This window comes from Empidonax traillii, unplaced genomic scaffold (genome assembly GCF_003031625.1).
Source record: "Empidonax traillii isolate 1590-97213 ecotype Southwest subspecies unplaced genomic scaffold, ASM303162v1 scaffold1254:size144218, whole genome shotgun sequence".
NCBI lineage: Eukaryota > Metazoa > Chordata > Aves > Passeriformes > Tyrannidae > Empidonax > Empidonax traillii.
The window spans coordinates 105,771-133,289 of NW_020956447.1; the positions used below are offsets into that span (position 1 = coordinate 105,771).

The window sequence follows — 27,519 nt, forward strand, 5'->3', positions numbered from 1 at the left end:
AAACAGGAAATGTATGTTTATAGAATAAGAATATCACAAGAATAAGAATATCACAAGAATAAATGATAATCACATTTTTATGGTGTCTGGAGATTTATGTTAATAAGCAAGGTATCATTTATACATGTAACATTGCTTGCTGTTAAGTGAACTACTAATTTGTCAACTCTTTTTTGGAAGAAGATAATGGGAATGCATAGCTCAGTTCCATACAGAACTGCGTATTAATCACATTAGATTTCTAATGTGTAACAACAAATACCATCCAGCTGCATATGAGGTTGTTTCAGGTTGTTATTCCTCATCTTTGAAAGTCTTTTAAATCCTCACTGTTTGACTACAGACAACTCCCTAGGGGAAATAAGGCTATAAGAAAAAGGCAAAGCATACACACAAATGGAAGCACTGCGAACCATTCTTAATGGGGGCTTGCAGAGCTTATTAAAAATACACACAACATCTGAGGAGAACCAAAAAAGAAAGAGTACAAGTTGTAGGACCATGTTTGAGGTGTCACCAGGCATTTCCTTGGCAGTTACACATGCAGATCTAATTGTAACCTCTCTGTAAACAGCCTCTTAATATAGAAGTAGTTTAGTTTTACAGGCTAGAAGTCAATTTCGTGTTTATATGCTCCCTAAAAAACAGCTGCTGTAAAGACTTCGAAAACTGTCTGTAGTGGGAATTTCCTTTGATGAGGAGAAAGAATTTTCCTGGTAAAAGCTGAAGAATTACCTTTTAGTTTTACTTTATCAGAGGCTGTGTAAAATTCCATTCCTTCTATCCCATCTCTAGCCAGAGCTGAGAAGTCAGAGCAAGTCCTGCACATGACATATTCTACCACCCACCAAAACAAGTTGAAACCAATGAAATTCTTATCCTGGCACTGAATTCTCCAACCTAAATGCAGTTATAGACACAGTTAGTATACTAAATTCACATATAAATATATATATTTTACATTTTAGTTGGCAAGAGTCCTATACACATAGTTGAGCACTATACTGTGATCAGTAGGCAATATTTAACAGTTGGGAGGAGAGAGAAGGTGTGTACAAGGGAGGAATTAAAATTCCATGAGCTTTTGTGGTCTGCTTCTAAGCAAATTGAGAAAGGTTAGTCCAAATAACCTCCACCTGAGGTTTGAACTAAGTGATGTGACTTGTTCTGCAAGGGCCCATGCAGCGTGGTATCATTTGGAAAAAATACAGCCTTGCAGCTAAGACCAAGCCACTCTGGAGCCAAGTTATGCAAGTGAGATTGAACTCTGTGTAACTTTGCCTGTAAACAGGATGAGAAACTGCATATCAAAAGCAGTCTAGAAAGTTGATTCCTACAGTTTTCTGGGTCCTAGTTCCTAGGCAAGACCTGCATATCTAGTTTTAGTAGGTCTATGCATTCCCCGACTGTAATAAAACTCCCCCTTCATTCAGTTCCTTTTGTTGATTTTACCACTGGGGAAGATAATCCAGCACCACGGCTTACCACTTCATTTTGCTTGTGAATGTTTCCAAGCATCACAGAAGTTGGCACTTCAATAAAAAGTGAAATTCACTGATGTTTTCCAAGTACTGTGTTTAGGAATATTGCAGCTAGATGTTTAATCTACTTTGTAAGAAGCCCAGTAATAAAAGTGAGATAGTGCTTGATTTTATTTGTATTTCAAAATATAAAAAGTGAAAAATAATAAATCCCTGAGAAGTGTGGTAAAGAATATTGGACAAGAGAGCAGAAACTGTGACCACCTGTAATAGCATAACACAACCGGAACCTCCCAATGCAAGTGACCTAAAAAATATGAAAACCTCTATGTAGTTGTAAATGCCTTCTACGTTTTTTTACGTAATCATTATGCCAAGAAAATTTATTTCATAATGGTTGAATATAAGTAATTCATTGCATTTCAATGCATTTGTTGGCCATTTCTACCAAAAGTGAATTTGACTTGAGCAACCTAGGGAGCACTGAGAAGATCCCTGGGGAAGTTATGAACCGTGGGATACAGTACATTTGGGAGGTTTAGACTGTATGAATGAGGTTATTTGGTTCCTCAGAAATTATCACTGGCATTCACAAATGCAAAAGGAAAATCATAGAATGATAGAATCACAGAATGGTTTGGGTTGGAAGAGACCTTAAACACGATCTAGTTCCAACTCCTCTGTCACAGTCAGGAGCACCCTTTAACTGAACCAGGTGCCTCAAAGCCCCAGCCTGGCCTTGAACACTTCCAGGGATGGAGCAACCACAGCTTCTCTGGGCAAACTGTTCCAGGCCGTCACCACCCTCAGAGTAAATTTCGTACTAATACTTAATCTACACCTAGTATCTTTCAGTTTAAAGCCATTATCCCATGCCCTATCGTTACATGGCCTTGTGAAACAGTTCCTATGTTTAACAAATGACAGGGATGCATAATTTTCGTCCCGGGCGATGTATTTTAGCAGAGGGCCATATAGAAAGAGCCTTATGGGAATTTTTTGCGTTTTAACCTAGTAACTGAGCCCAAGTGAAGCCAGGAGAGAACTGGCGGTCCATGGACCGCTCCCGCCGGAGCCGCCGCGAGAAGGGCAGCGCTGCCCCTGCGGGAAAGCTGCTCCTACAAATTCGTTCTCCTGCCCTACAAAAACCCCCTTTTCCTTCCCGCTTCACCACCCTACAAGGCGCTCCCATCCCTCCCTGCCTCCGATCGCCCCGCCGCCTTGGACAGCACCGCCCCCGCGCCGGACGCTGAGCCGAGATGGCGCCGCCCCCGCGCCCGCCCGGCTTCGGGGGCCTGGCGGGAGCCCCGCCCGTTCCAGCGCCAGCTCCCGTTCCACCGCCGGCGGCCGGGCCGCGAGCGCGCTCTTCCCGCAGGATCCGCTGCGGTTGTTTCCCTTCCGAGGCGGGCGACAGCAGCGCCCTTGCCCACCGAGCAGCCGGCGGGGCTGCGCCGCTCCCCCCGCCGGGACCGGATCCAGGACCAGCGCCGGAGCTGGCGGCATAGGCGCTCCGGCCCCCGCTGCCTGGCAGAGCCAGCAGGGGAGAGGCTGCGGCGGGGACCCGAGCATTGTGCGAGCCTGCATGGGCACGGCGCGGAGGCGCGGCTGCGGGGCTCCCCCGAGCTTCTGGCTCCCCTGCCGGCATCGCCTGTAGCCGGGAGGCGCCGCGCCGGGGCATGAGGGATGCTTTTGTGCGCGGCGGCGGGCGCAGCAGCGGGTAGCGGCGGCTGCGGTTGCGGGGCAGGTCGGGCGCCGCGCTCACCCGCAGCCCTCCCGGCGAGCGGGGCCGGGCGCGATGCTGAATTAAGCGGCCGGAGCCCTTGCGAGCGCGGGGGGCAGGCGTAGCAGCCCGTAGCGGAGAGCCGGGAGGGGCGGGCGGGCCGGCAGGCAGCTCCCTCCCCATGGCGAGCAACCGGAGCATCGAGCTGGAGCACTTCGAGGAGCGGGACAAGCGGCAGCAGCGCTCCGGGCCGCGGCGCGGCGGCTCCGGGTCGGGCGGCGGCGCAGGGCCGAGGGGCAATGGGCTGGTGCCCAGCCCGGCTCACAGCGCACACTGCAGCCTCTACCGGACCCGCACCCTGCAAGCGCTCAGCTCGGAGAAGAAGGCGCGCAAAGCCCGCTTCTACCGCAACGGGGACAGGTACTTCAAGGGCTTGGTGTACGCCATCTCCCCCGACCGCTTCCGCTCCTTCGACGCCCTCCTGGTGGAGCTCACCCGCTCCCTGTCGGACAACGTGAACCTGCCCCAAGGGGTCCGCACCATCTACACCATCGATGGCAGCAAGAAGCTCACCAGCCTGGACGAGCTGGTGGAAGGTGAGGGGCATGGCAAAGTCCGGCAAGAGGCGGCCGTGGGACGTGGTGGTGGGATGCAGGCGCTCCCTGGGGTGAGCTTTCTTGTCGCTGCCTGGATCAAAGCTGAGATGGTGCCTTGCTGAAAAGTGGCAGCCACAAAGCCCTTGTGGGCAAGCGGCATGGGTTGCCCACTCTTCTGAGGGGCAGTAGGCCTCGTTTTCCCGGTGTGGACCATCTACTTCTCCAGTGACCCCGAGAAGTGCTGTCTGCATGTGCAGGAGTTGACTCCAGTGGTAGTTAAGCAGCAGGTGCCCTTTTCATCTGCAAGAATTGTAGTAAAGTTCTTGGCTACCTTCCATCTGTAAGAGAGGGACATCCTGTAATTTAATTCTCTGTCATTGTTGACTCATAGTAGCTTAAGCTTTCAGAGAGAAAGCCCCAGTGCTGTAAAAAAGGTATTTACACCCTACCACATATTAAAACTAACAGGTGTAAAGTCCTATTTTCGAATGTGATCAGAGTCCATGTTAATAGAGGGAATTACCTACCCTGTCTGACTTTCAAAAGCATGTTATAGAATTCGATGTGTTTCAGAATTGTTCCTTAGTAGCTTTTGATAATGGACCTTAGCAGATAAGGTTGCGTAGACCTTGCAAATCTGATCAGAGCCGCACTTGACTGTCTCAAAATGGGGCCAGAAGTACTGTTTTCAGAATGGAACATATTCCCCTTGTTTGTAAGGAATAGTAATTCTTGGAATGAGGATCAGAATTCCCCAGTGTTTTCACGTGAATTCTTAAAATACAGTTTAAGCTCAGCATTACATGTGTTTCAAATGCATTGGTTATGTTGTGCACACTGTGAGGTTCACAATCAGTTTGCACTTGGTGGTTGTCCTCAGGTATTTAATACATCAGCCACTGCAGTCTTTGACCCAGTGACTCTGTATGCCAGGTGTAGCTGATTTGCATTAATGAAGAAATAAGATTTGTAGGCCTTCTAATGCCTCCTGCTTATTGGTATTTTAGCTGTGTATCCTTTAAGCTTTGATTTGGAAACTTCCCTTGTCAAAGCAATGCTGAATCACACCTAGAGAACTCAATGGGAAAGGGAACCTGAAGGCCTTTTTATGATCCATCAGCAAAGGCACTGGGAGATAGGGACCAGCCACTCCACAACATGGAAAAGAAAGGGAGGGCTTACAGCATTGCTGCATCAAGTGGGTTTCCCTCAGAAAGGATACACGTGAAAGTGCATTTCATAATAGTAACAGTGCCCGAGGACTTTCCCCATTATCTGATCTATCATAAGGCTGTTGCACAGTGAAAACAGAGGAAATGTGAAATGATTGCATAGTGAAATGCTGACCCTGTGGTGATAACAGAAATTAAATAAATATTTTTTTTCATGATTTGGTGCCTAATTTAAACATACCTAACAAAAAATATGAGTGGCTGAAGTGGTGATGGTAATGAAAGGAAATGAAATGGAAAACTGGATAAACTTGTGACAACTTGGGGTGACTTATGAAATGTTGCAGCAGAATTGATACGAAGCTTTTTATGACAACATTATTTGCTGGTCGACAGTATAAATACAGTTTATACTCTCACAACACTAAGTTAATTGAAAGCAAAACTTACTTGTTTTCAAATATTTATTGAAAGCATAACCTTTGTCATGTCTCTTCACTGGAAGAATAAATGTCACAATTGAAATGCCACGTCCATGCTTTCTCAATGAAATAAAAATGGAGAAAAAAGAGTCCCACTTACTTAGCCATCTATCCATGACCAATACAACTTTCATAAACATTAAGAAAATCCTATAGCATCATAATTGGATTACTGTTTTCCCGTTAGCCTGCTAAAAATTTCACCAGTGTAAGTCTAATGACCACACAGAGAAAGGAAAGTATATACAGAAGTGATTCCATCATTCCTTGAGCTCTTTGCCAACTGTTTTGTTTTTGAGAGGCTGGAGGGGGTTTGGTTTGGTTTTATTTTCTTTATTTCTTGTAGTTACAGCACAGTAGGCTTGAATTTCTGCTCTAGAATAAATACTTGAACATAGGTGTTATCCTAAAGCTTAAACTGCAGTAGCCTCAGAAGTAGTTTTGAATGGTGTTTTGCTGTATTGCTTTTTAGTTTTTCCAGAAAGGAAAAAAAAACGTTAAAGTACTGTAGTGTCTGCCAGCTGCAGGCTGAACACCAGAGGGAACAGGGCTATGTGACGCAATACCTCACTGACTGGTCAGTTGGCACATTATCAGTGTTGTTGAACTGGGACATGGGGTCTCAGCAGTTCAGGTTCAGTAGTGGCAGATCTATGAAGTGAGCAGAGGGTGAGCCCTCAGCAGTCCTTGCCAAGCCAACAAGATCTGCATTAAACCTCCCTCAGCTCAAGCTTGTGGGTGTAGCTCTAGGACATTGGTGTGCCCCAGTGCAGGCAACCTCTGTAAGGCTCATTTGCCATTTATCAGTTTGTCAGGGGTATAAATGCTGGCAAGATCAAATTCTGTATCATAATAATCCAAACTAGCTGAATTGAGTCACTGTTCAATGTTTTTTGGAGATTGGGTAGATTTGGCAATCTGTTGTACTGGTTATCAGTTTGAGAAAAATAGCTAATGCATAGACATATTGACGATATGAAATATTACTGTTATGGGATTAATCAGTTAAAAATTTGACCAGATCGTGTTTATTAGTCAAAAATAGAAGTTCCATTTTAAGCATATTGCTTTTCTTAACTGGATGTGACAATCAAAAAAGCGTGCTCTGCTGGACCAGCCTTAGGCAAATATAATTTATATTCCCAGCCCCTGTAGATTAGGAAACATTATGGCTCATGAATTTGACAGTTTTCACAGTCTTGGAAAGGGAGGAGGGGAGAATTTCATTGTCTGCTCCTGATCTGTTTGAGCAGGCAGATCCAAAGAGAGAATGGGGTTGGGGACTATTAGAACATTCTTATGGCTTTCTTTCTTTCAACTTTACTCTCAGACATTACATTACTGTTTATTTTAGAATGGGAGATTCCATGTGTAATTTTAGATTTGCCCTTCAGTAGCAAAAATGAAATAGTAGATGGATTATTATTTTCTGTCAAAGTTAATTATTTGTCTGTATCCTTCTGTTTTCTTTTAAAATGCAAGCTTCCTAAAGCACAATACAATGGTAATAGAACAATGTAGATTTTTAAAGTCCTTGGCAATGTGTTTTATGTGAATGTCAATCATTGTTCTGTCTCACTATCCGTTGTTTTCATTGTCTTTTTAGTGGAAAGACAGAGGGAATCTTGATTGTAAAGGTCTGCTACAAAGTTGGGAGTTACTGTTGGATTTTGGTAGAGGAAACCAAGTGTAGACTCTATTCCTGGCAAGAAAAGTTGTGTTGTTTTTGCATGTGATAGGGAATCTTTCTCGTTCCTTAGGTAGGAAGCATTGCTGAGAGTCTTTGTTCTTCTTGTGACAATGCTTAATTAATACAGTCCCGAATAAAATGTCAGTAGTTTTGCCTGCACAGTTTGTGCACACAGTCAACAGGCATCTGTAGGAAAATCTTTGGGCAGGAGGTGGGATCAGTCTGAGCAGGACAGTCCTTATGCATGGCTAGGACATGGAGTACAGGGCAATATCTGATTTATAGAAATGAGCTCTGCCTCACTAATACAGAGTAAGAGAATGTTTTTGGAACGAGACATTGAACAATCCAAGTTTTTACTGCCTTAGATCATTGTTGTTGTTACTGCATATTACATTTTAATCCTGCATAAGTAGCTGTGATTCTAGTCGATGTGCACTGTTATATTAGGTCAAGAATATATTTTCTCTTGTCAGGGCAAGCAGATTTTAACACCAAGAAGGCAGTTTTTACTTTTGTTTCTTCCAGAAGGTATTAGTACCTTCCTGTCTAAAGCCAGAAGCTGTAATGCATTAAAAAAGAGGCAAACATAGCAGTTTGAACAAAGAAGGGTAAAAAGGGAGGATAAAAGAAGGATTAAAAAAAGATTAAAAACATATGCTTCAAAATCTATGTTCAAATCACTGTAGTTACCCGGTTCTGGAGCAACGGGGTGTGGATGTGCAGTACACACGAAATTGTTGGTTAACTTCCCGTCCAAGCAAAATAAAATAGTTCCACCACTGTGCATATCCTAGTTTCAGGGATGGGGGAAATGAAAGTTCCCTGAAAAGAGTTATTTACTTACTGTGGAGGAGGCACATGCTATTAGGTGGGTTTGATACCAGGTGGCATTGACTGTCTTTTGAAAGCTTTTAACCTGCCTGAGCAGGGGGTTGAACCTCCAGAGGTTCTTTTCAACCTCAGCTGTTCTGTGATTCTGTGAAGACCTGTAGGAAGCTGTCATCTGAACCTCTTGTCTAAATAAAGTCAAAAGAGAAGTAGTAGCAGTTAGTCATCTGCTAAAATTCTGGGTTGTCATCCCAGGTTTTAAAAAGTGCATGGGGAACTTCAGATGCTGTAGATGAGGAAAGATCGTGATTTATACGGGGTTATTGGAGGTGATGTGAAAGTGTGTTGTAGGAAACTGATGAGGAGGGAAGTTGCTCAAAGAAAGGAAGGAAAGAGAAATCTAAATAACCTAATCCTTCATAAAAGGCGTTGTTTTATTTTTAGATCAGTCATTTTAGACATGCCATAAATATACCGTTCTGGAATTCTGCTTGGCTTTGTGTTACAGAACACAGAGGGTACTCTGCTGTGCTTCCTGAAGTTAGATAGTGGATGAGTTTTTAAGTAAGCAAAACAGTATTTAGGCAACTGATGATCTATGGCTAATGGTTAGTCAGACTGACCAATGTAGTCTTGTTTTCTCTTTTATCCATTCTCTGTGTTCATCATCTGTTTTTTCCTGTTGTGAGGGAATGGCACATGTTATGTTTAGACTGTTAGCTCTCTGAAACTGGATAGTGTGCTTAAACTGTATACACAGCACACAAAGGCCTTGCTTCATGGATAGTGTATCTGGTTATTAATGTAGTACAGCTAAATTATTTAGAGGCAGGTAGTGTTTCCTTGTTAATAGGCAATGTTTCATGTCTTCTAGTTGATGTTAATAAGACTTAGAGAATCAGAAGTAGACTTATTACATTTGTTGATTATTTTGTGACCCAAAATATCAGCAGATGTTACTCCTTTTAAGTGAGCATATGCTCTGTTTGTGGAATTTTTGGTGGTAGCAGGATTTCTTCGTGGAAGAATTGGCACTTTTAGATTGCTTGGGTACTGTCACGAAGCATCTGATGGATGGCACACACACTCTGAAATTATAATGTGAACTTATAAGGAGGTTTCCTACTTCTGCCAAAACTGCTCTGCAGCCTGGTTAAGCTTTCTGCTGTAAAATAGTTGGGCTGGGCCAAGAGCCCCAGATGTAACCTAAGTCTGTAATTCTTGCATTTTTTTCCCCTGCATTTAAATAAAAAGAAGAAAGCATAGCCTAATAGATCTTTCTGCTTCATTAGTCTGTAGTTTTCTTCTTTACCTGCACATCTCAATGTAATACGAGTAACTAAGCTTGTGATCTGGCCTAAAACTTAGGGAGCTGATTCATGTTAATGCTAATGTTGTAAGCTAAAGACATAGTATTTATTTTCAGCAGTGTGACTGCTGTGACTAGGTTCTAGTTAAAGCTAGTATGCATTAGCTTTAAAATCTTTCAAAATTATAAGTGGAAGGTGGGCCTTCAAACCATAAAATTGACCATATTGAAGTCAGCAGTGTAAATATTTGAGGTATTTATTCCTCTTTTTGGAGTTGTGTCAACTTTGTAGGGCTGGTAGACGTACAACTGGAAAAAAACCACTACAGCCTGATCAAAACGTCATTGAAGTCTCAGAAAAGATTTTCTTTGTATTTGGGATGATACATATTTAGGTTAGACACATGAAAAATCTCATTCAGGGCAGTCAGTGAAACAGTCAAACTTATCTATGTGATTTTTTAACTGTAAAGGTGTCTGTGACTTTGTTAACAATATTTTATATCAATTTGCTTGGTTCAAACACTGCCCCCCCAAAAGAAGTACTGTGTGTTATATTTTACAAATACTGGTTTTCTGGAAGATTGTGCAGATTATCAAAAGTGTGTATTTATAAATGAGTTAATGCCAGCTAGATTTAAAATCAGGTCATACGTTAAGGCTGTGAGCAAATATTGTTTATAATATTGCACTTTCAGGTTTTTACCTACAAAATATAATGTAAAAGAGAGATAATACTCTTACAAATGACTTAGTATTTCCTCCAAACAAACATATATATAAATGCATTTTTCTACTTTGGAGGATGACTAAAATAATTTGAACAATAGGACAAGGTTCAAAAATTAGTGCTTGCTTACGTAACGAGGAGTATTTTCCCAGGCATTTTGAATACATCGTTCTGTAGGAAAGCTTCCTGTCGTTAATTTTATATGTGTGATTTAAGTTACCCCTGCCATTTTTTTATTTCTGTTGAATAATCAATTGTAGACCCCTGTTAAACCAAACAAATCAATGTTTAACTAATTCCTAGAAAACCATTTTTTATCCAGAGAGACACAATTGACTTCCTAATCATATTCCATTTCTTTCTTTCTTTTGGTATTTTGCAAGGTTTTCAGTAGAACTTAAAAACTGCGGGTGAAGTCCTGGCGGTGGTGAAATCATTACAAGTTTAAGTAGTAATTTCAGTTGGGTAAAAACTTCATCCTTTGTCTTTTTCTTAAGTCATGAACCAAGCAGTGAATGTGTTTTCTCACTTACAGTCCTTGCTCTAGTTCTGCCATATGTGCCTGCCTTGCACGTGTAGTAGTAAAATCTGTTTTCCATGTAAAACCTGTGTCACTAAGTTTATTTATATGACTGGCAGGCGTGTGGAATTTAAAACACTTACTAAACAATCTGTAATGTACTACAGATCTCATGCAATTAGGCATTCCCGTGTCTGCCAATTGTAGGAAATCTAACAATCCATTTTGCCAGATTTTTCTCTGCTTTTAAGCTGAAATAGTTTGTGCTTCAACTTAAGGCTTGGCTAAATGCAATTGAAACAAATAATTTGATATTCATTATTTTAAGGTATTACACTGTTTTAAGTTGAAAGGGCTTCTGGGTTTAATTTCCCAGTAAAGAGGAAATCGTGGCCTCTGCTTAAAGGAAAAGTAATAGCAAGAAAAAAAATGCAGATTTTTTTCTGCATTGCAACCTATTGAGGTAATCAAGAAATTATTCATGTATCAAGCAAGGGAACTAGTAGAAGTCAAAGACTTTTATACTATTTTAGAGAAATAAAGATCCTTTTGGATTAATATTGACCAAAAATTTTGTAACAAGGCAACGTCTGCTGTACCAGAGGGTGTTGTAGTACAGCTGTGACAGATAGATCACATTCCATGATAATAAAAAGATGCTCCTTTTATGAGTCCATAAAAAACAAAGCTAGCATAGCATATTGAAACTCTTCTATGGTAAATCCTCTAGCAAAGGGACCTTTGGTTTTCTACCTATACTTCTTTATTTAAAGCAATTAATTTATTTCAAATTTGAGAACCTGTTTCTGTGTAGCTTTAATTCTGATTATTTTTTTTTACTTTTTTAATTTAAACTTCAGCCCTGAGGTTTAACTTTGAATTACCTTGTGTGCATTTGTTGGGGTTTATTGTGATTTGGTTTTGGGTTTTTTTTATGGCCTTGGAATTGTATTGTTTCTGAGTTGGAAAGGATAATTCTGAACATGCTCAATGATAGTCAGTTTTGAGGTACTTTGTAGAATTTATTTAAAACTCTTTTGCACACAGCTGGGTAGAAGAGATTACTCTGAAGTAAAAGTGACTTCATGTGCTGAAACTAATGTAAAGTCTTTAAGATGCTATGGGCACTCAGCGTTTTTAGAGATGTATTCGCAGGTATAGGATGCTGTCAGGTTTATTTACGTATAAATTATTACCAGAGTATGATTGAATATTACCAAAGTCTTACACAGATCAATAAACTTCAAAGCAAGTGCTCAGGGACTTTACATGGTTGAATGTCTGATATTAAGCACTCAGAATAATTATTAAATTACCTTTTGTTCATTTAAATAATAGACATTCTTAACAAACACACAAACACAAAACCAAATCACTCTCTAGGTTCATCCATAAAAAGTTTAGTGTGTAATCATGGAAAAAAAGTGTCCTAAGATTTTGTGCTGGTTTTGGCTGGGATAGAGTTAATTTTTTTCCTAGTAGCTAGTATGGGCAGTGTTTTGGATTTGTGCTGGAAACAGTGTTGATAACACATGGATGTTTTTGTTATTGTTGAGCAGTGCTTACACAAAGCCAAGGCCTTTTCTGCTTCTCACACCATCCCAGCAGTGGGTCAGCTCAGGGGAAATGAAATTGGGAGGGGATTACAACTGGGACAGCTGACCCAAGGGATATTCCAGACCATATAACTTCATACTCAGCATGTAAATCTGGGGGAAGAAGAAGGAAGAGGGGTAATGTTTGGAGTTACAGTGTTTGTCTTCCCAAGTCACTGTTATGCATGATGGAGCCCGGTTTTCCTGGAGGTGGCTGCACACTTGCCTTACCCATGGGAGGTGGTGAATGAACTCCTTGTTTTACTTTGCTTGCATGCATGGCTTTTGCTTTACCTATTAAACTGTCTCTATTTCAATCTCTGAGTTTTATTTTACCCTTCTGATTTCCTCTCTTTCGTCCCATGGAGAGGAGTGAGAGAGCAGCTGTGATGCTTAGTTGCCATCTGGGGTTAAGCCCCACCGGGGATCTGTGCTATGCAGTAAAGTAGTTGCAGAGGGGAGAATAACACAATGACCAGCAGGTATAATTAGGAAATCCATTGGCATGAATTAGAGCTACCATCTTCTTTGAGGTGCTTCTTATTTGGCAGCACTGTGTTTAGAGAAAGACAGCTTCATGGCTTATTAGAAACTGTTCCAAAAACAAGTGTAGCCTTTTGAATCTAGTGGATGTAGTGGGGGAAGCCTTTGCTTTCTGTTGCAGCTGAGCTGCTGTAACAAAACTTGAATATCTCATGCTGTTTTGCAGTAGCAGGATAGATGAGCGAAACAGCTGTCGAAAGAGAACTGTGAACACCATTAAGATGATAGGATAACTTAGTTTGGAAGGGACCTTCTGAAGTCATCTCACCCAATGTCTTGCTCAGAGCAGGTTTGATAAAATCAGATTGCTTGGAGGTTTGTTACAACCTAGAATGCAGCTCTGGGGCAGCATAGGCTTCTAGGTCACTGCAGTCTTTCCAAAGCTGTGTGAAACTTGGAGGTTTTTTCCCCCCCTGCTTGTAATTAGTGCTAGTGTGCATGCAACATTCACGTAGTTTGTGGGCTGAAAACATCTCCTCTCTTTTGCTAATTTTTTTGTGAAAGAGGAGTCTGGTTTTACCTGTATTGGTTTCTATTTTGTGCGCCACTTGATCTATGAATATGAGGAGGAATGATGGGGATGAGTGAAGAGGAAGAATACAGGCAAGGCAGTGGCATCCACAGAACCTCATACCAAATTTTTTCTTAGTACCTTGGTGGAGTGCAGTCCCAGTGACATTTGTGGAGGCAGAACTGGCTGCCAGACTTTCCCAAACAAAGTTATTGTTCACTTGACTTCAGTATAATCTGTGTTCTTTCAAATACAGCAAGTAGACTTTCAAGAAGATCTAAATACAAGATAAATTAGAAAGCAGTGTAATTAGTTCGAAAAGGAATAGAAAGGTCTTTCAGCTCACAGTAATTCTTCAAGACTTTGAAAGTTGTTTAGTATCTTGCTTTTAGAAAAAACTATACAACTTCTAAGATAAATCAGCTCTCCAAACTACAGTTCAGAAAGTAGAAGTACTGTTTAAAGGTTTTCTATTATGTGTCTAAGCATGGGTATACATTTTGTGACTCATACAATACTGTCCAATAGATGTATGTTTACTCTTGACTCGTCTTGCTCTGTAAGAGGTGAGTTTGGTTTGTTCCACCAGTGACCTTGAGCATGTAAGTTTAATCTTAGAACAGGCTAAGCTTTTTAAGATATAGGTAGTTCTTTTGCCTGGAGGAGTGGTGTATTCTGTCAGTTTGGAATGCTTAACCTTTTATCCTTCTGGCAAGGGTCTCCCTTTTTGAGAAAGTCTTGGGACTTTATTTGGTGAGAGCCTGAGTATATGGTTTACATAAATAACCCAGACTTAAGATGTTCTTTGTCATGGTTTACATCTTGAATTCTGCTGTCAGACATTATGCGTTATGGTAAACAAAAAGCAACAATTTGAAGAGAAAACTGCTTTTTTTTTTTTTTTTTTTTTTTTTTTTTTTTTTTTTTTTTTTTTTTTTTTTTTTTTTTTTTTTTTTTTTTTTTTTTTTTTTTTAAGTTAGCTTCCAGCTTTGCATTGTGTCAAGAAATGGAGAAGAGTAACCAGTCTGCATCATGACTGGTGCCACTAGTAATTTGATATGAAGGTGTGCATTACTTGCCTGTAATAACATCTTGTTGTCCTCTGATCTCCCTTTTGTGACTTCAGCAGTGGAGACTGTGAATTAGATAAGAAATTAAAAATGGGAATGTCCTGTTACACTGCTCTAGTCTCAAAGACTCATTTGTAGCCCCAACAGGTCATTGTAGGTCTAAAACACCCTGAAGTGAATACACTTCGACAATGTGTCTTTGGTAGAAACGCAGTAAGTCCTGGTAAATTTATGTGTCTTTCAGGGTAAGGATCTTGAGATGCTTGAATTTTCTTCTGTTAAAAGTTGCTATTTTTAAGATAAACATATATATGTGTGTACATATCTTGAAGTATATGAGTGAGGAATATAAAGGGAAGGACCTGGATATTGTTTGAATATATTGTTTGGGTGGAAAACTCTGATGCTTTACAGTCCTTCTTTTAAAATGGCTGTAGTTGAAATACAGGAAAATCTCTCCTGAAAAATTTGGGGGTTGTTTGTTTGTTGGCTTGCTTTCAGATTGACAAAAAGTAGTTGCAAACCTCCTTAAATTGTGAAAATGTCATCTTCTTTTCAGGTGAAAGTTATGTATGTGCATCCAATGAACCATATCGCAAAGTTGATTACACCAAGAATGTCAATCCGAACTGGTGTGTGAACATAAGGACTGGGTCCAGTCGATCCTTGCCGTCTTTGACATCCACAAAGAGTGAAGTGAAGGAGAGTAAAGATTTCATTAAACCCAAATTAGTGACTGTTATTAGGAGTGGAGTAAAACCACGTAAAGCTGTGAGAATTCTGCTGAATAAGAAGACTGCTCACTCCTTTGAACAGGTCTTGAATGACATCACCGAAGCCATTAAGTTAGACTCTGGTGTAGTCAAGAGACTTTGTACACTGGATGGAAAGCAGGTAGGAGAATAAACTGCTATGACCATCTCATAGCTGTGAGTTAATCTAAGCTGCTTTGTTTTCATAACTTGAATTCTTCTTACTGTATATGCTTTAACCTGCTTCTGAATAAGGACAGTTATAAAACATCAACTTTCAAAAATTGTTTTGAAATATTAATATGTACAACAAAATTAGAATTGTTTATAATGCAATATAAGTTGATCTTTACATTCTAAGTAAAAATAAATATATTTTTATGCTAACCCTGTTGCATCGCTAAAAAAAGTGCCTTTTGCTTTAGTAATACAATTTATTTGAAACATTTGATAGGAAACTTGCTAAAATACCTGTGTGTTCTCAGAAGCAGAATCCTCTTTTCAGGCTACTAGGTAGTGCTGACTAGTAGAAGAAAAATATTGATGCTTCCTTCCCTTTCACTTCCATAGATTGCTACTCAAGTAGCAGTATGATGATCTAAACATGATCTAAAGTCAAGAATTTAATCTGAAATGAATAATTCTGGGAGGGTGGTCAAATCTCTGCATCTTTCCTTTTTGCATTTAGTTTTACCACTGCAAAAACATGCTGCCAGGATTAATGATGCAGTAGGTCAGTATTCTCCTGCAGAAATACAGAGTGTCCCACAGAATGTTGTGCTGCACCACTTTAAAGTGTCAGGGATACATTTGCTGTTGGTCAGTCAGGTTAACGACTCAGCCCTTTGTGGAACAGGACTTTGATATTCGACACTTTTATTTAACACTGATGTGGAACTCTGACAGCATTGTGATTTTAGTAATAGAGCAACACAGGAGGCTGCAAAGTAGATCACATTTGTTACTGGGTAACTGAATTATTATAAAGTTATTTCTGTACACTTGAATGCCTATATATTTGCATGAACTATTTGTGAAAGTTTCAGTTGTGTTCAGAAATGCAGGAATTTTTATTGTCAAGGCTTTTATAATGCTTGTAATCCCACAGACTGCTTAAAAAGCACCTTTTTGCGGTACAGGCTGCTAGGAAATGTTTTGCAGAACAAGTGCACTTAGATGGCCTCAATATGAGGTCTGTCTCTGGTTATGTTCTGTGTGCTTGGATACACTTCTTATAATTAAATACATGAAAAGAGTAACTTCTGGATTTTAGTATTAAATGTAGCAAGGCAAATGCATCACTGAGGCTGTTGACTTCAGTATTTGGAGGCAGCACTATAATAATATACTCTTTAGTTCTTCTAATAGGTTTGATTTTAAATGAGGTTAACACTACTTCATAAGACAGAATCCTTCCTAGGAACATCTGAAACGTTTTTCAGTCATGTTTAATTTAATTCATAATAAAATGGTTTTGAGGATATTTATTATGCAGTAGTTAATCTCTTCTGGACGTGAAGTCCTCTGTTACTGTCTTGGATGAGATGCTTTTAATCTTCTCAGACGAGTCAGGAAAGGAGACTCAGTTCACATTCACCTCTTCTTTTGCATTGTTAATGCAGTAGAAATTAACTGGTCTGCATTGATGTCGAAGATGCAGTGTAGTGCATCAGAGAACAATAAAGGTAATTAACATTAAATCTCGCACACACTGCTTGCGTGTTACCATCACTCATGGTGGATAATGGCTGTCTTCAGTCCATGGTGAGGATGACCAATCACTGGTAATGCTCCAAAATAAAATTCCTTATTGCTGCAGTACCTCCTCCTGCCTTTCTGTGGTAAAGGCAATGATCCAACTTGGACTGCAGATGTAGAAGTGTTCTCAAGCAGGATTGAGAAATCCCTAATTCTCACTGGGAACAGCCTGCAGATAGCTGTTCCTTACAGCTGACTCTCTGTGCAAACATTTTCAGTAGTAGTAGTAGTGAATAAATGTGAAGACTTCCCTTCCATTTGGAAGAAGGGCCTTTTGCTTTTACTGTAGACTTTGGGAAGTAGCCTTTGCTTGTACAACTGTAGTGAAATCATGTTTTAAGTGGTCATGAGATGTACTGCCCCAGAGAGACCTATGGCTTTAAATACCCTTACAAAAAGCCTTCTAGTCCATATCTAGGAAGATGGAGAGTTCTGGGTTTTTTTGTTTGTTTGTTTCTTTTTCCCTAAAGTGAAGGGCTGACCCCAGTTTGAGGCAATAGTTTTTTTTTTTTAATTTGTTTGTTCATTGCTGGTATATGAAGAGGTTGGTGCCCAAGGGCTTTTTGGGGTTTGGCATGTAAATAGTTGCTTTGCTGCCAATTACCAATTGGTGGAAATTTCTGAGCCTATTTTCTCTAATGTAGTAATTGCTTATTCTTCTAAATGTGCTAGGGAGGCAGATCTTTTATGTTTGTTGTAGTGTTGGCACAGCTTGAAAGGCAACCATTAAAAAAAAGGCATTTTGTAAATGGCTGTGTTCCTGTAAATGTAGCTCTTGTGTTCTCTTGGGTTTGACTTTTTTCTTTTCCCTGCTCCTTCACGTTTTTATCTCTGTGGAAATACCTTTTTTTTTTTTTTTTTTTTTTTTTTTTTTTTTTTTTTTTTTTTTTTTTTTTTTTTTTTTTTTTTTTTTGGTAGAGAATAAGTTTAGGTTGTATTTTCTGTTTAATACAAAATTGGTGCTGAAATCCAGGTGTTTAAAATATGCACGTATAAAATTCATGTCCTTTTATTAGAGAATGTGTTGTTCTGTTAACTTATGGGGTGATTTTGTATTCCAATAGAAGTATTTAACATGTGTAGTAAGAAATGATAATGAAATCAGTGAATCTGTGAAGAGGTCTTTCTAAGCAGTACAACAGAAAGGATATCCTCAAAATAGTTTTTATTTGCCCTTCTGAATTCATTAATCTTGACTGTAGCAACATCTTGATGATAATAGTGATACAGAGAATAACATCCAAGTTGGATGTTTTCCTTGGTTATTGTGTGTGGAGACAGACAATTATCTAGCTTTTAATTGTAAGATTTTATAATATTTACAAGGTTTCCTTTTATCTTCAGTTTCAACATGCTGTAACTTATTAGTTACATAGTGCTTTGTAGCCTCAAGTACAGATTTATTTTTTAACTGTGTTGATGCAAGGCTGACTTTTAACTTTCAAGCTGTTGAGGAACCAACTTTTTTTATCTCTCAAGACTTTTTATGGTTTCTATGTAAGGAAAAATACTTCTAATAAAGTAAGTAGGCTTTAAGCTTGCAGTGCAGGCTTCTGCTATTCCAGTCTTTGTGCTTTTGACATTGAGGTTTGCCTAATATATTTGCTTGACCGAAGTGTTTTCCTTACTTGGCTGAGTTTTTCCTGGAATCTGTCGCTATCCTACTGTGAAGCAAGGACAGTCAGACTGAACCTTCTCCAGTTGGGAAGTTAACCCTTTTCTAACCCTGAAGAGAATGGAGGGCTTCTTTCTTGCTAAACAAGCATCAATCTTCAGTCATTGCAAAGTGTAGGGTAGCAACTTAGTGGTAAACTACCTGCACTAGTCGTTTAAAAGCGTTAATTGTATTGGGGGAGGGATAGGGGAATTTCCTGTGAGAAGGTCACAAAAAACCATGCAGAACTCTGAAGCATGTGTTATTTGACACACAATAGAAAATTCAATTTTCACACTTTTTAGGCTTGCAGTGTGTTGCAGTTTGAAGGCTTAATATCCATAACAGAATTGAAAAGGTGGATGAGCCACCTTTTCTGTTCTCCATTCCCAAAACAGTGAGAATGCACTACATATTATCATTAGTTTGAAGGACTTTTTGATAGGCCATAGGTGTGGTGATGGTTATCTCTGAAATGAAAAGCTCCCCAGTTTTCTGTTAATGAAGTTTTTTTATAAAGTGCTAATTAAAAGTAATTTGGTAACTGAAGAAAATAGATATTACGTGTGGATGCATTTATCAGATTCATCGTGCTCTCCTCCCAGTAATTTTTTTATTTTTCACTGGGAGATTTGAAAATTCTTAGTAGAGAGGATAGCTTCTGTACACTGAATTTTGTATTTGCTTTGCAGTGAATGTGCTCATCATAGAGAGCAGAAAGCAAAACAAGAATGAGCAGGAGAGATTTCATTTTTTAGTATAACATATTCTTGATTCAGTTATTTGGCACATAGCCTTCAGTCATTCAAATCTGTAAATTTCCATTAAATTCCAGTATTTTTGCTGCAGTCTTATTCTCGGTGAGATCTGACTGTGTAGTACTGAGACAAGTTTTAGAACGTGTGAATTTTGGTTTTCTCAGTTTTGCAGTCTTTTATGTGAAGTCATATAGTATGAGATGATTTTTAAAAAATAATTTTATTACAGTTAACTAAGTGTCTTTAGCAAATATTTCCTTTTAGTTCAATTCTCTCCTACCTAAGGAGAAGGTTCCTTAAGAAACCAGGCTCTAGGAGTTAAATATACTTTTTTTTTTTTTTATAATCTTATATCATTTAATTGTCCTGTCACTGATATCTCATTGCAGGCTAAGAAACAACTGTAATAGAAATTTACCTCAGTGTTAGCAGGTATTATTTGTAGTTGAAAGCTGCTAAAACCAAAACAGTTTTTTTCTTGCATCTCAGGCTCTTACCTAGGCAGGCACTGTAGAAATGTCTTAGAAATTGCACAGATTTGAATTTCTGCTGTGGGCAATTTTGCAAGAATATAGAAATCTCCAGCTTCTTTTGCAGTTCTAGTTCTATTGAAATTTAACATACCATTTTAAGCTGAAATTTTGCATTAATCTGCATGTGTGAAGGGAAGAAATGTTTAAGCCCTTGCATATCTTGCAACTCTTGAAAGGCTTACGTATTGTTAAAGAGGAATGTCAGTGGCAGCTGCAAAGAGAGCGATTCTCTGCATTGCAGATCCCACAGAAAGCTGGCATTTTTGGGCAAGGAGTCTTTCCTTATTACTGCATGACAAATAGTAAAACATCTTGTGGAAATGAAACCAGAAGTTGTATTTAGATCGTCTTTAAAGAGAGAGACAAAGGGAAGGAAACGGTGGTGGCTACTTCCTTGTGTCTGAAGTAAGCTTTTGGATGCTGTCTTTTCTCATCAGTCAGCTAGGAAAGCATGGTCCAGAAAATGCATTACTTACTGAACGCACAGTTAGGATAGTGTTGTTTTGAGTGATTATTGATGATTCACTGCTAAACCAGAATTTCATATTGAGTAGGGGTCAATGAATTTGCTTCTATGCCAGTCTGTAAATGACTTGTAAGATGGAAAGGAGGATATTCTTAATAAATACAAAGAACACACAAAATACCTGAGCTACAGGAAACCTGGACAACAGAAGATTATTCTAATCTTGGCAAGATGGAGAAATAGCATAGGATAAAGAAGGTTGAGTAATTTTACACTCACTGGTTATTAAAAATGCAGATAGGAAATGTGGTAAAGGATCGCAGGTGAAGATGAATTAATGGTGTCACTGGTCATGCATAGGAGAGGAAAGCCAACATCCATACGGAACTTACAGTCATAGTGCCCACTTTGCCCTATCCTACTCAATGCAATGATACCAGCCAGAGGCAACTTTAGAAAATTCAGAAAAGGGTAAAAAGATTTAAGAAAACACGTGATATGAATAAAGATTGAAGGAAATGGGATTGCTTAGACTATAGGAAGATAATTAACAAGCTTTTATTTTTTTTTGAATGAACAAGAAAAAAACCTAGCAGCAAAAAGAAAATTACTTCTGTGTCTTCCCTGTGTTTAGAAAAAGAAAGTCTTACAGTTGAGATCAGATTCTGAGGAACTCTGTGCTAAATAATCACAGTAAAATTAGGAGTAATGAAGAGGGGGGTTTAGGGGTTTATTTTTTGAGCAGATAACTGGAGTCTAAGTCTCTAAGGTTTCTCAAAACTGATTGGTTTAGGGTGTTTTCGGTAACTGAAGGTCATCTAACACTTTGAAAGAGCTGTTAAGCTGAAGTAACAGAAATCTGAATGCCTGTTAATAATAAAGTGTGTGCATCCCACAGAATTCAAACAGCAGGAGTTACAGTTAGAGTAAGTTTTATCCTAGGTCTAGCACACCTCTTCTCATGTTTGATGTGAAACGTGATTTAAGGGAAGTTGGGCCTGTGCTAGAGGATAGAATTGTTTCAGAGAACAGCTCTGTTTAGTCAGTGTGGGATACAAATCTTGCGAGTCTTACTGAAGACAAAGGAACTAAAGTGGCTCCAATCTTGAGGAAGTCTGTATGGCAGGAAATGAATTCATCCATGGACACTGCTACATGGTATTTTTGTTCAGACTTTCAGTCGCTATGCTTGGAACTGGAAGCCATGGTCATTTATTGCTGGAAGAAAGGAGGAAATAGCTTGCTCAAGCAGTGGAGATAATTTTGGCCTCTGTTTGTGGATGTAGAGATATTCCTATCTGTAGTTATTTATGGAAGGAAGTGTTTATCTGAAACTAACCTGAAATTAACTCTGCCCTGTTCTAGTTGCAGCAATCTAAAAAATACCCTAAACGTGAAAATATAGAAATCTTTTTCTGAGTACATACCTTGTCATGGAATACTTTCTAAAGTATTTTCATTACACAGAGCAGTGCAAAGGCCCCAGGTATTTAATGTGGGGGTTATGATTTAGCCTAGAGAGTATCTACAATTTTTGTTTTAGTTGTCAGAGGATCACATTACCAGTCCAGTTACACTTTTAAGGAAAAAAGAAAATGCAAAATGGTAAGTTTCGTTTCAAAACAGCAAAATTATGATGCTTAAGGTGCTACGGAAAAAGGATTTAAAAAGCAACAGAACCTTGAACCTCTAGTGAGTCATCTCAGGAGAGCGTGTTAAACTGGAAGTGAGCAATAATGCTGAGAAAGCTCTTCAGCTTTGTTGCATATGCAAGAAATAAAGGTCATGCCATGTGAAACAGCCACAGTCTAGCACTGGAAAAATTGGCTCTCTGGAACAAAGGTCTTTAGAATTTGTCACAGCGGGGGAACCCCTGGGTCTTATTCTTAGTTTCTGGAGATCAATAACCCAGAGTACAGTACAGATAGAATAGAGAACGTATCTCTTTCCTTCCCACGGGGATGCATAATTCTAGCTTCAGGGATGTGGTGTAATATTCCTGGGAATGTAATGGCTGGTGTCCACTGGGTGTGAGTTTAATCTTTTTCAGTGAGGTATGGTTTAGATATGTAATTAGCAATACCCACTGTCATCAGACTAACAGGTTGGTGAAGTGTGATGTTAAAATAATAGAGTATTTCTAAAAATGAATGTAAAATCTGACCCTGGTGCGAAGTCAACACTTTTAAATTAGACCATGGCAACTGAAAAGATTTGCTGATATTTTAGCTAACGGCAAGCATGTGTGTCCTGTTAAAAGTGACATCCAACTTGCTGGAGTCTTTGTGGATCTATAGAGAGGATAAATCCTGCTGGGATTTCAATTTTTGTCTGCGCACACCAAGAGCTGACAGCGCTTAATAAAAATGACATGCTGCACAGTGTGGGAAACAATCACTGCAAAAATAGTGGTGTCACCAGTGGTAGCGTCATATCTTTGTTGATGTATGATTACAATAATTTTAGTGATGAGTTACAGAAATGGTGTGTGTAGCTCTTGGAATAAAAGAGCGGTATGCCGTCATTGTCTGCCATCTGCCATGCTAAAGATTGAGTCACATGACTTGGAAATTAAACCTTGGGAATTTGTTATGTCCCGCTGAGCCTGGCCATTAACAGATAATTAGTCTGGTAAAAATCTTTTGAATTCATTCTGCAGCTGTCATATGCCAGATTAGGATTTGTGTCACAGGTTCCTCATTACTTTGAGATCTTGGAAGTTTTTTTCCTGTAATTAAATTACCCTATGTTACTTCAGTAAACAGTTGTTATATTATAATATTGCAACATGCAAATTTTCTTGAAGGAGCCTCTTACATCTTAAAGCTATTTACCAATCACATATGAAAAGTTACCGAGGTTGAATTTTCTCCATTCCTGTTCATAATGGAGTCTTTAAGCAGACTTTCTAGTTTTAAGATTTGTATTCCAGATTGTCAGGCTGATGGACCAATAGCTTCTTCTTGCTTGGCTGTAATCAGATTGTCAGCATCTCTAAAGTCCACTGAAGCAAAAATGCTGAAATCTTAAAATATGAACTTTTATGTTTGTGCCATCAATTTATTATGGAAGAGAACGTCATTTATTAATGGCAAGAAACATGAAACAGAGTGTCAGAGAGAAGAAAGAGACTATTCATCTTTAATGTTTAAAATTTTGCTAACTGATTAATGGGCAGTGAGCCTTTAGGCACAGTAGCCTTGAAGACTCTAAAATAATAGTGAAGTAAGAGCAGCACAAGCCAACTTTTAACAGGGAAGAGCTGCCCAGCACTTAAGTGGGACAGTGACCCTGTTTATGGCTTCCAGTTTGTAAGCCTTGCATAGGAAGGAGTGATAACTCAGTGTTTTCAGTGTAGACAGTGAAAATCAGTATTCTTATAGTACTTCTCTTGTTCACAGAGCCAACAGTCGTTTTTTCTGTTGTGGAAATACATGATCTGTGCCCTGTTCTTAAATATTTATTTTGTTCATATTTATTTGGTGTTCTGTTTATTGATACATGGCACACCACATCTCCGTAATCATGAAAGGCTTTTTAGAGAAACAAAAATATTTCAGAAGAAAGCAAAAATAATAGAACATAACTCATAAACTAAATGGGAAGTTGGACTTTTGAGCTAGTAGGTTTGGCATTTCTTGGCTTTGCCCATCTTATCGCAGTTAGGGAGTTATGGATAAAATTATTAGAAATTAGACCAGTTAGCTAAGAGAAAGAAATATGATTATAACTTAAAAAGTACCAAACAGCCAGAATCCTCTTTGTAAGTGCTTTCTGAAGGTGCCATTTTCTTGTATGTGGAAACTTGCAGTTTCTCTTTGAGAGAAATCAAGGGTCTGGTTGATTTAATATGAATAGAACTGAACAAGAGAGATTCAACCATGGGAGATAAGCATGCCTTATTCTCCCTGTATTTTGCAAGTGACCGAGTAACACAGACACTTAGAATATGCTTATGTGGTTGTACAGGCAGACAGTTGGAAATGTCTTGGATATTGGGAAGTGTTCTGCCTTGATTTGCAAAGAGAACACACTGGTGTACTTGACATCTGACTCAAAAATAAATCTCTGCAAACAAAATTCATATATCACAATTGGCTTTATATGAGCATGAGAAGAAACATGGCACGGTGAAGTTTCCTGGCAACCAAGAAATCTGGTCAGTTCTCATTGTGGCTGATATTTATGCCTCAAAGGGAAAAGTATTCTCTCCATTTCCCTGGAGCCTGGTGGGTTAAGCAGGGAAATCTGTCTCCTGCAGATACCCATGCAAGGTCTGTCACAACAGATTAGTGTGGGGAAAAAAATTACATATTAGAGCATATTTCTATTACTTACTGTAATATATACTTGTAAATTTTAGAACATGTTCCTTTATGTTTTTACTTAAAGCAAAATGGATGTGGTAAACTCATGAAATCTAAGAGGATGAAGCTCTGTATTTTGTCCTCCTTGGTCATCATACGCAAACAATACTATTTCCTGCAGTTTTAGTATCAGACTGGCTGTTGTTGTAGACAAGGAGTTACCTCAGTCCTTGAAGTCTGTCACCTGCTTAAGAGCACACTTCTAGCTTAAGCACTAATCTTCCTTTTCCTGACAGGGATTTGCTCTTGCTCCTGGGCTGACGTACGTAATCGGATGTGTGAGAACCTCATAGCTGTCTTCTGTCACACATTATCAAGAAGCCCGTGAGAGAAGGTGCAGTCCAAGATGCAAAACTGTTTTTTGAGAAGTTTTTAGGGTCTGAGAAGGCTTTGAGGACTCTTAGAACTAATAATTATTATACAGATTTGAATGTAGTTTTATAGCGAGAACACATAGAACAGTGACATACTTTGTAAACTCAATGTTCAGTAGTACCTCTGTGACAGGGGAGAGGAAAAACCCTTCTGAAATTATGTTGGCTGTCTGAACTGTTAGTGAGGGGTTTTTCATTCTTTTTAATCCCCATCCACATTACAGAAATAATGGGTGGATTCCCAGCTATTTGTACTTTTACTGATGGTAGAGAGAACAGCCAGAACCCAGTGCCACCCAGCTACATTTCATTCTCTGCTTTACTTCTCCTTAATCCTTGTATAAGTACTGCTCAGTCAAGGTATGCAAAGCTACTCTGCTGCTTGCATATTAGTGGTAAAAACCACTGCAGGGATTTTTATCAACTTGGAACCCAGCAGGCCTCCAGAATGATGAGGGACTCCAAACCTATTAATAGCTAGACCTCCAAGTTCCCACTTCACACTCACACGTTAGGGAACATCCTTGTGTCACATCCCAGACTTTCTTTCTTCATCTATTGCGAGGCAGATTCAAGTCTAATAGTGTCTGAATGCTTGTCTGAAAATGAAAACTTTCAATTCAATTGTTTATCAATTCAGTTAAAAAAGTTTATCCGTATTGCTTAAATAAGGATTCTTAACTAAGTAATAAAAGCAGCTTTCGTTGCATTAGCCCCGTCAGCAGCGCTGGGAGTGGAGGGCATTGTGTCTTTATCAAAAACCTCCCTGAAGAGAGGAAATGGAATAGTCCATGGTATTGTCCTGTAGAAAACATTGCTTTCGTGTAGAGAATAGTTTGTATGTACTCTTCTGATTACAAAAGATAAGTTATAATTTAAAAAGTCAACTGGTAAACTAAGGAAAATGACATGCACACCTGCTCTGGCTGTTCTCAAGTGTTTGGGCACAAATGCTCAGTGCACATTGAATTATGTTTTTCTGGACAATGCAAAAACTGTGAGAATAGGTCTTTGGGTATTTTTTCAAAATATGAGGCCCTGGTGTTTCACCCTTCCTAAGCTTGCAGAGTGTATCTGAAATGACTTCCAAATCATTTCATGTGTTTTGTGTTTTGTTTTTTCTTTTTTCCCCCCTAAATCTGTGGTGGAGCTTATTGGTGAAATTCTCTTGGAATCACATCTGCCTTAGAGACAAAATATACCCATCATCTGGTTTGCTTGGCTGATAGTTAGAAGCAGAGCTGTCTTTTAAATGGAATCTTTTCCTTTTCCCAAAGTTTTGAAAAAACTGTAATCTCTGTGTTTTTTCCTTCTCCTCAAAGCCAGTGGGAATTGATACAGATCCTGGCAACAGGACAGGATGTATCGTGAAAATTATCATTGCTCTGAGCAACAATTCTTAGTTGCTGTAAGTGTTGGGGGAAGAATAGAGGGGAAAACTAGGTTCTAATATTTTCACATGCAGACCCAACTGTGAATCCTTGTTAGTAGACTGAAAAGAATTACACCACTTTCTCATTTTTATGATGGAAAAAAAGGGTTACATGAGGTTCAAAACTGACTTGGGACTGAATTAAAAGAGCCTTGTCAGGTGTGACATGAGGAATAAATATTAATACCTCTTTTGTAAATTGACTTTGTTAGGGATGAGTCTTGAAGTTAGAGGCCCTTTTTGAAGTAGTTTTTTCCTCAGTGTTTTATATATCCATATATAATTAGTCTCAAAATGTTTTAGATGATTCATGTTCTTCAAACCATGAGTCATTTTTAGTCTGACTAGCATACTCAAAAATTTTTATTTTTAGCTAAGGGCTGCATATTCTGTATGACACCTGAATGTTTGTGTGAGGACCTTATCTGTAAACTGTCCTCAGTTGTCAGGGAACAAGTTATAATTCTGTCTTATTTTATAGAAGTACTCTTTTAAAGTTGTCATTTGCTATAATAGAAAGGTCAGTTTTTTTGTGAAATGGAATATTAACAAGGAAACTCTTATTCTAATAGTGAATTACCAGGTTTCACTGAGAAAAGTTACCTAGTAGAATTCTTCACTATATATATATATATATATGCACTTGAGTTTGTGTACTTTGTTAAATACATAAATAAAATTGATATCAGAATTTGTATCCTCAAAACAGCAGAAAATAATTTTTTTTAATAGAAAGTGTAGTTGAGAGAGACTGTTCACTTCAAGTATTCTACTAGACTAGATTCTTTGGTTAAATCTCGCTGACAGTTCTTAGAATTTGATAGATTAGGTTGTGCTTCAAATTTGTGAATTTATGAGCACATTTCAACTATTTTAATAATTAAATACTCAGGTCAAAGTTAAAGTTCTGAGAAACTGATTTTCAAAAATACCTGCATGTTTTCACTCGTGCATAGATATGCTTGTAGTATGTAGCACTTGATGAGCAATTAATTTGTAAAACGGTGATAATAAAATTGCTGGTTGCAAATTACTTATTGTCCATCACCTCTTGAATAGAAACTTCCTATCTGCCACCTTCTAACTCATGGTGACCCAACTCTATCACCTCTCTGTTGAGATTCAATATACATTAGTTTTGTTTGTTTTGCTTCAACTACTGTAGCATTATTATT

At 38.9% G+C, this 27,519-nt stretch overlaps 1 protein-coding gene across 1 annotated transcript in view; it reads left to right on the plus strand.

Annotated features, from left to right (window-relative positions):
• Nucleotides 1-2,923: 2,923 nt before the first annotated feature.
• LOC114069410 (serine/threonine-protein kinase DCLK2-like) overlaps nucleotides 2,924-27,519 on the plus strand; it is a 34,801-nt gene continuing 10,205 nt past the window's right edge. The window contains exons 1-2 of the mRNA XM_027906170.1: nucleotides 2,924-3,797; nucleotides 14,810-15,144. Of these exons, the coding sequence (XP_027761971.1) occupies nucleotides 3,383-3,797; nucleotides 14,810-15,144 (750 nt within the window). The 5' untranslated portion in view covers nucleotides 2,924-3,382. The remainder of the gene's footprint in view (nucleotides 3,798-14,809; nucleotides 15,145-27,519) is intronic.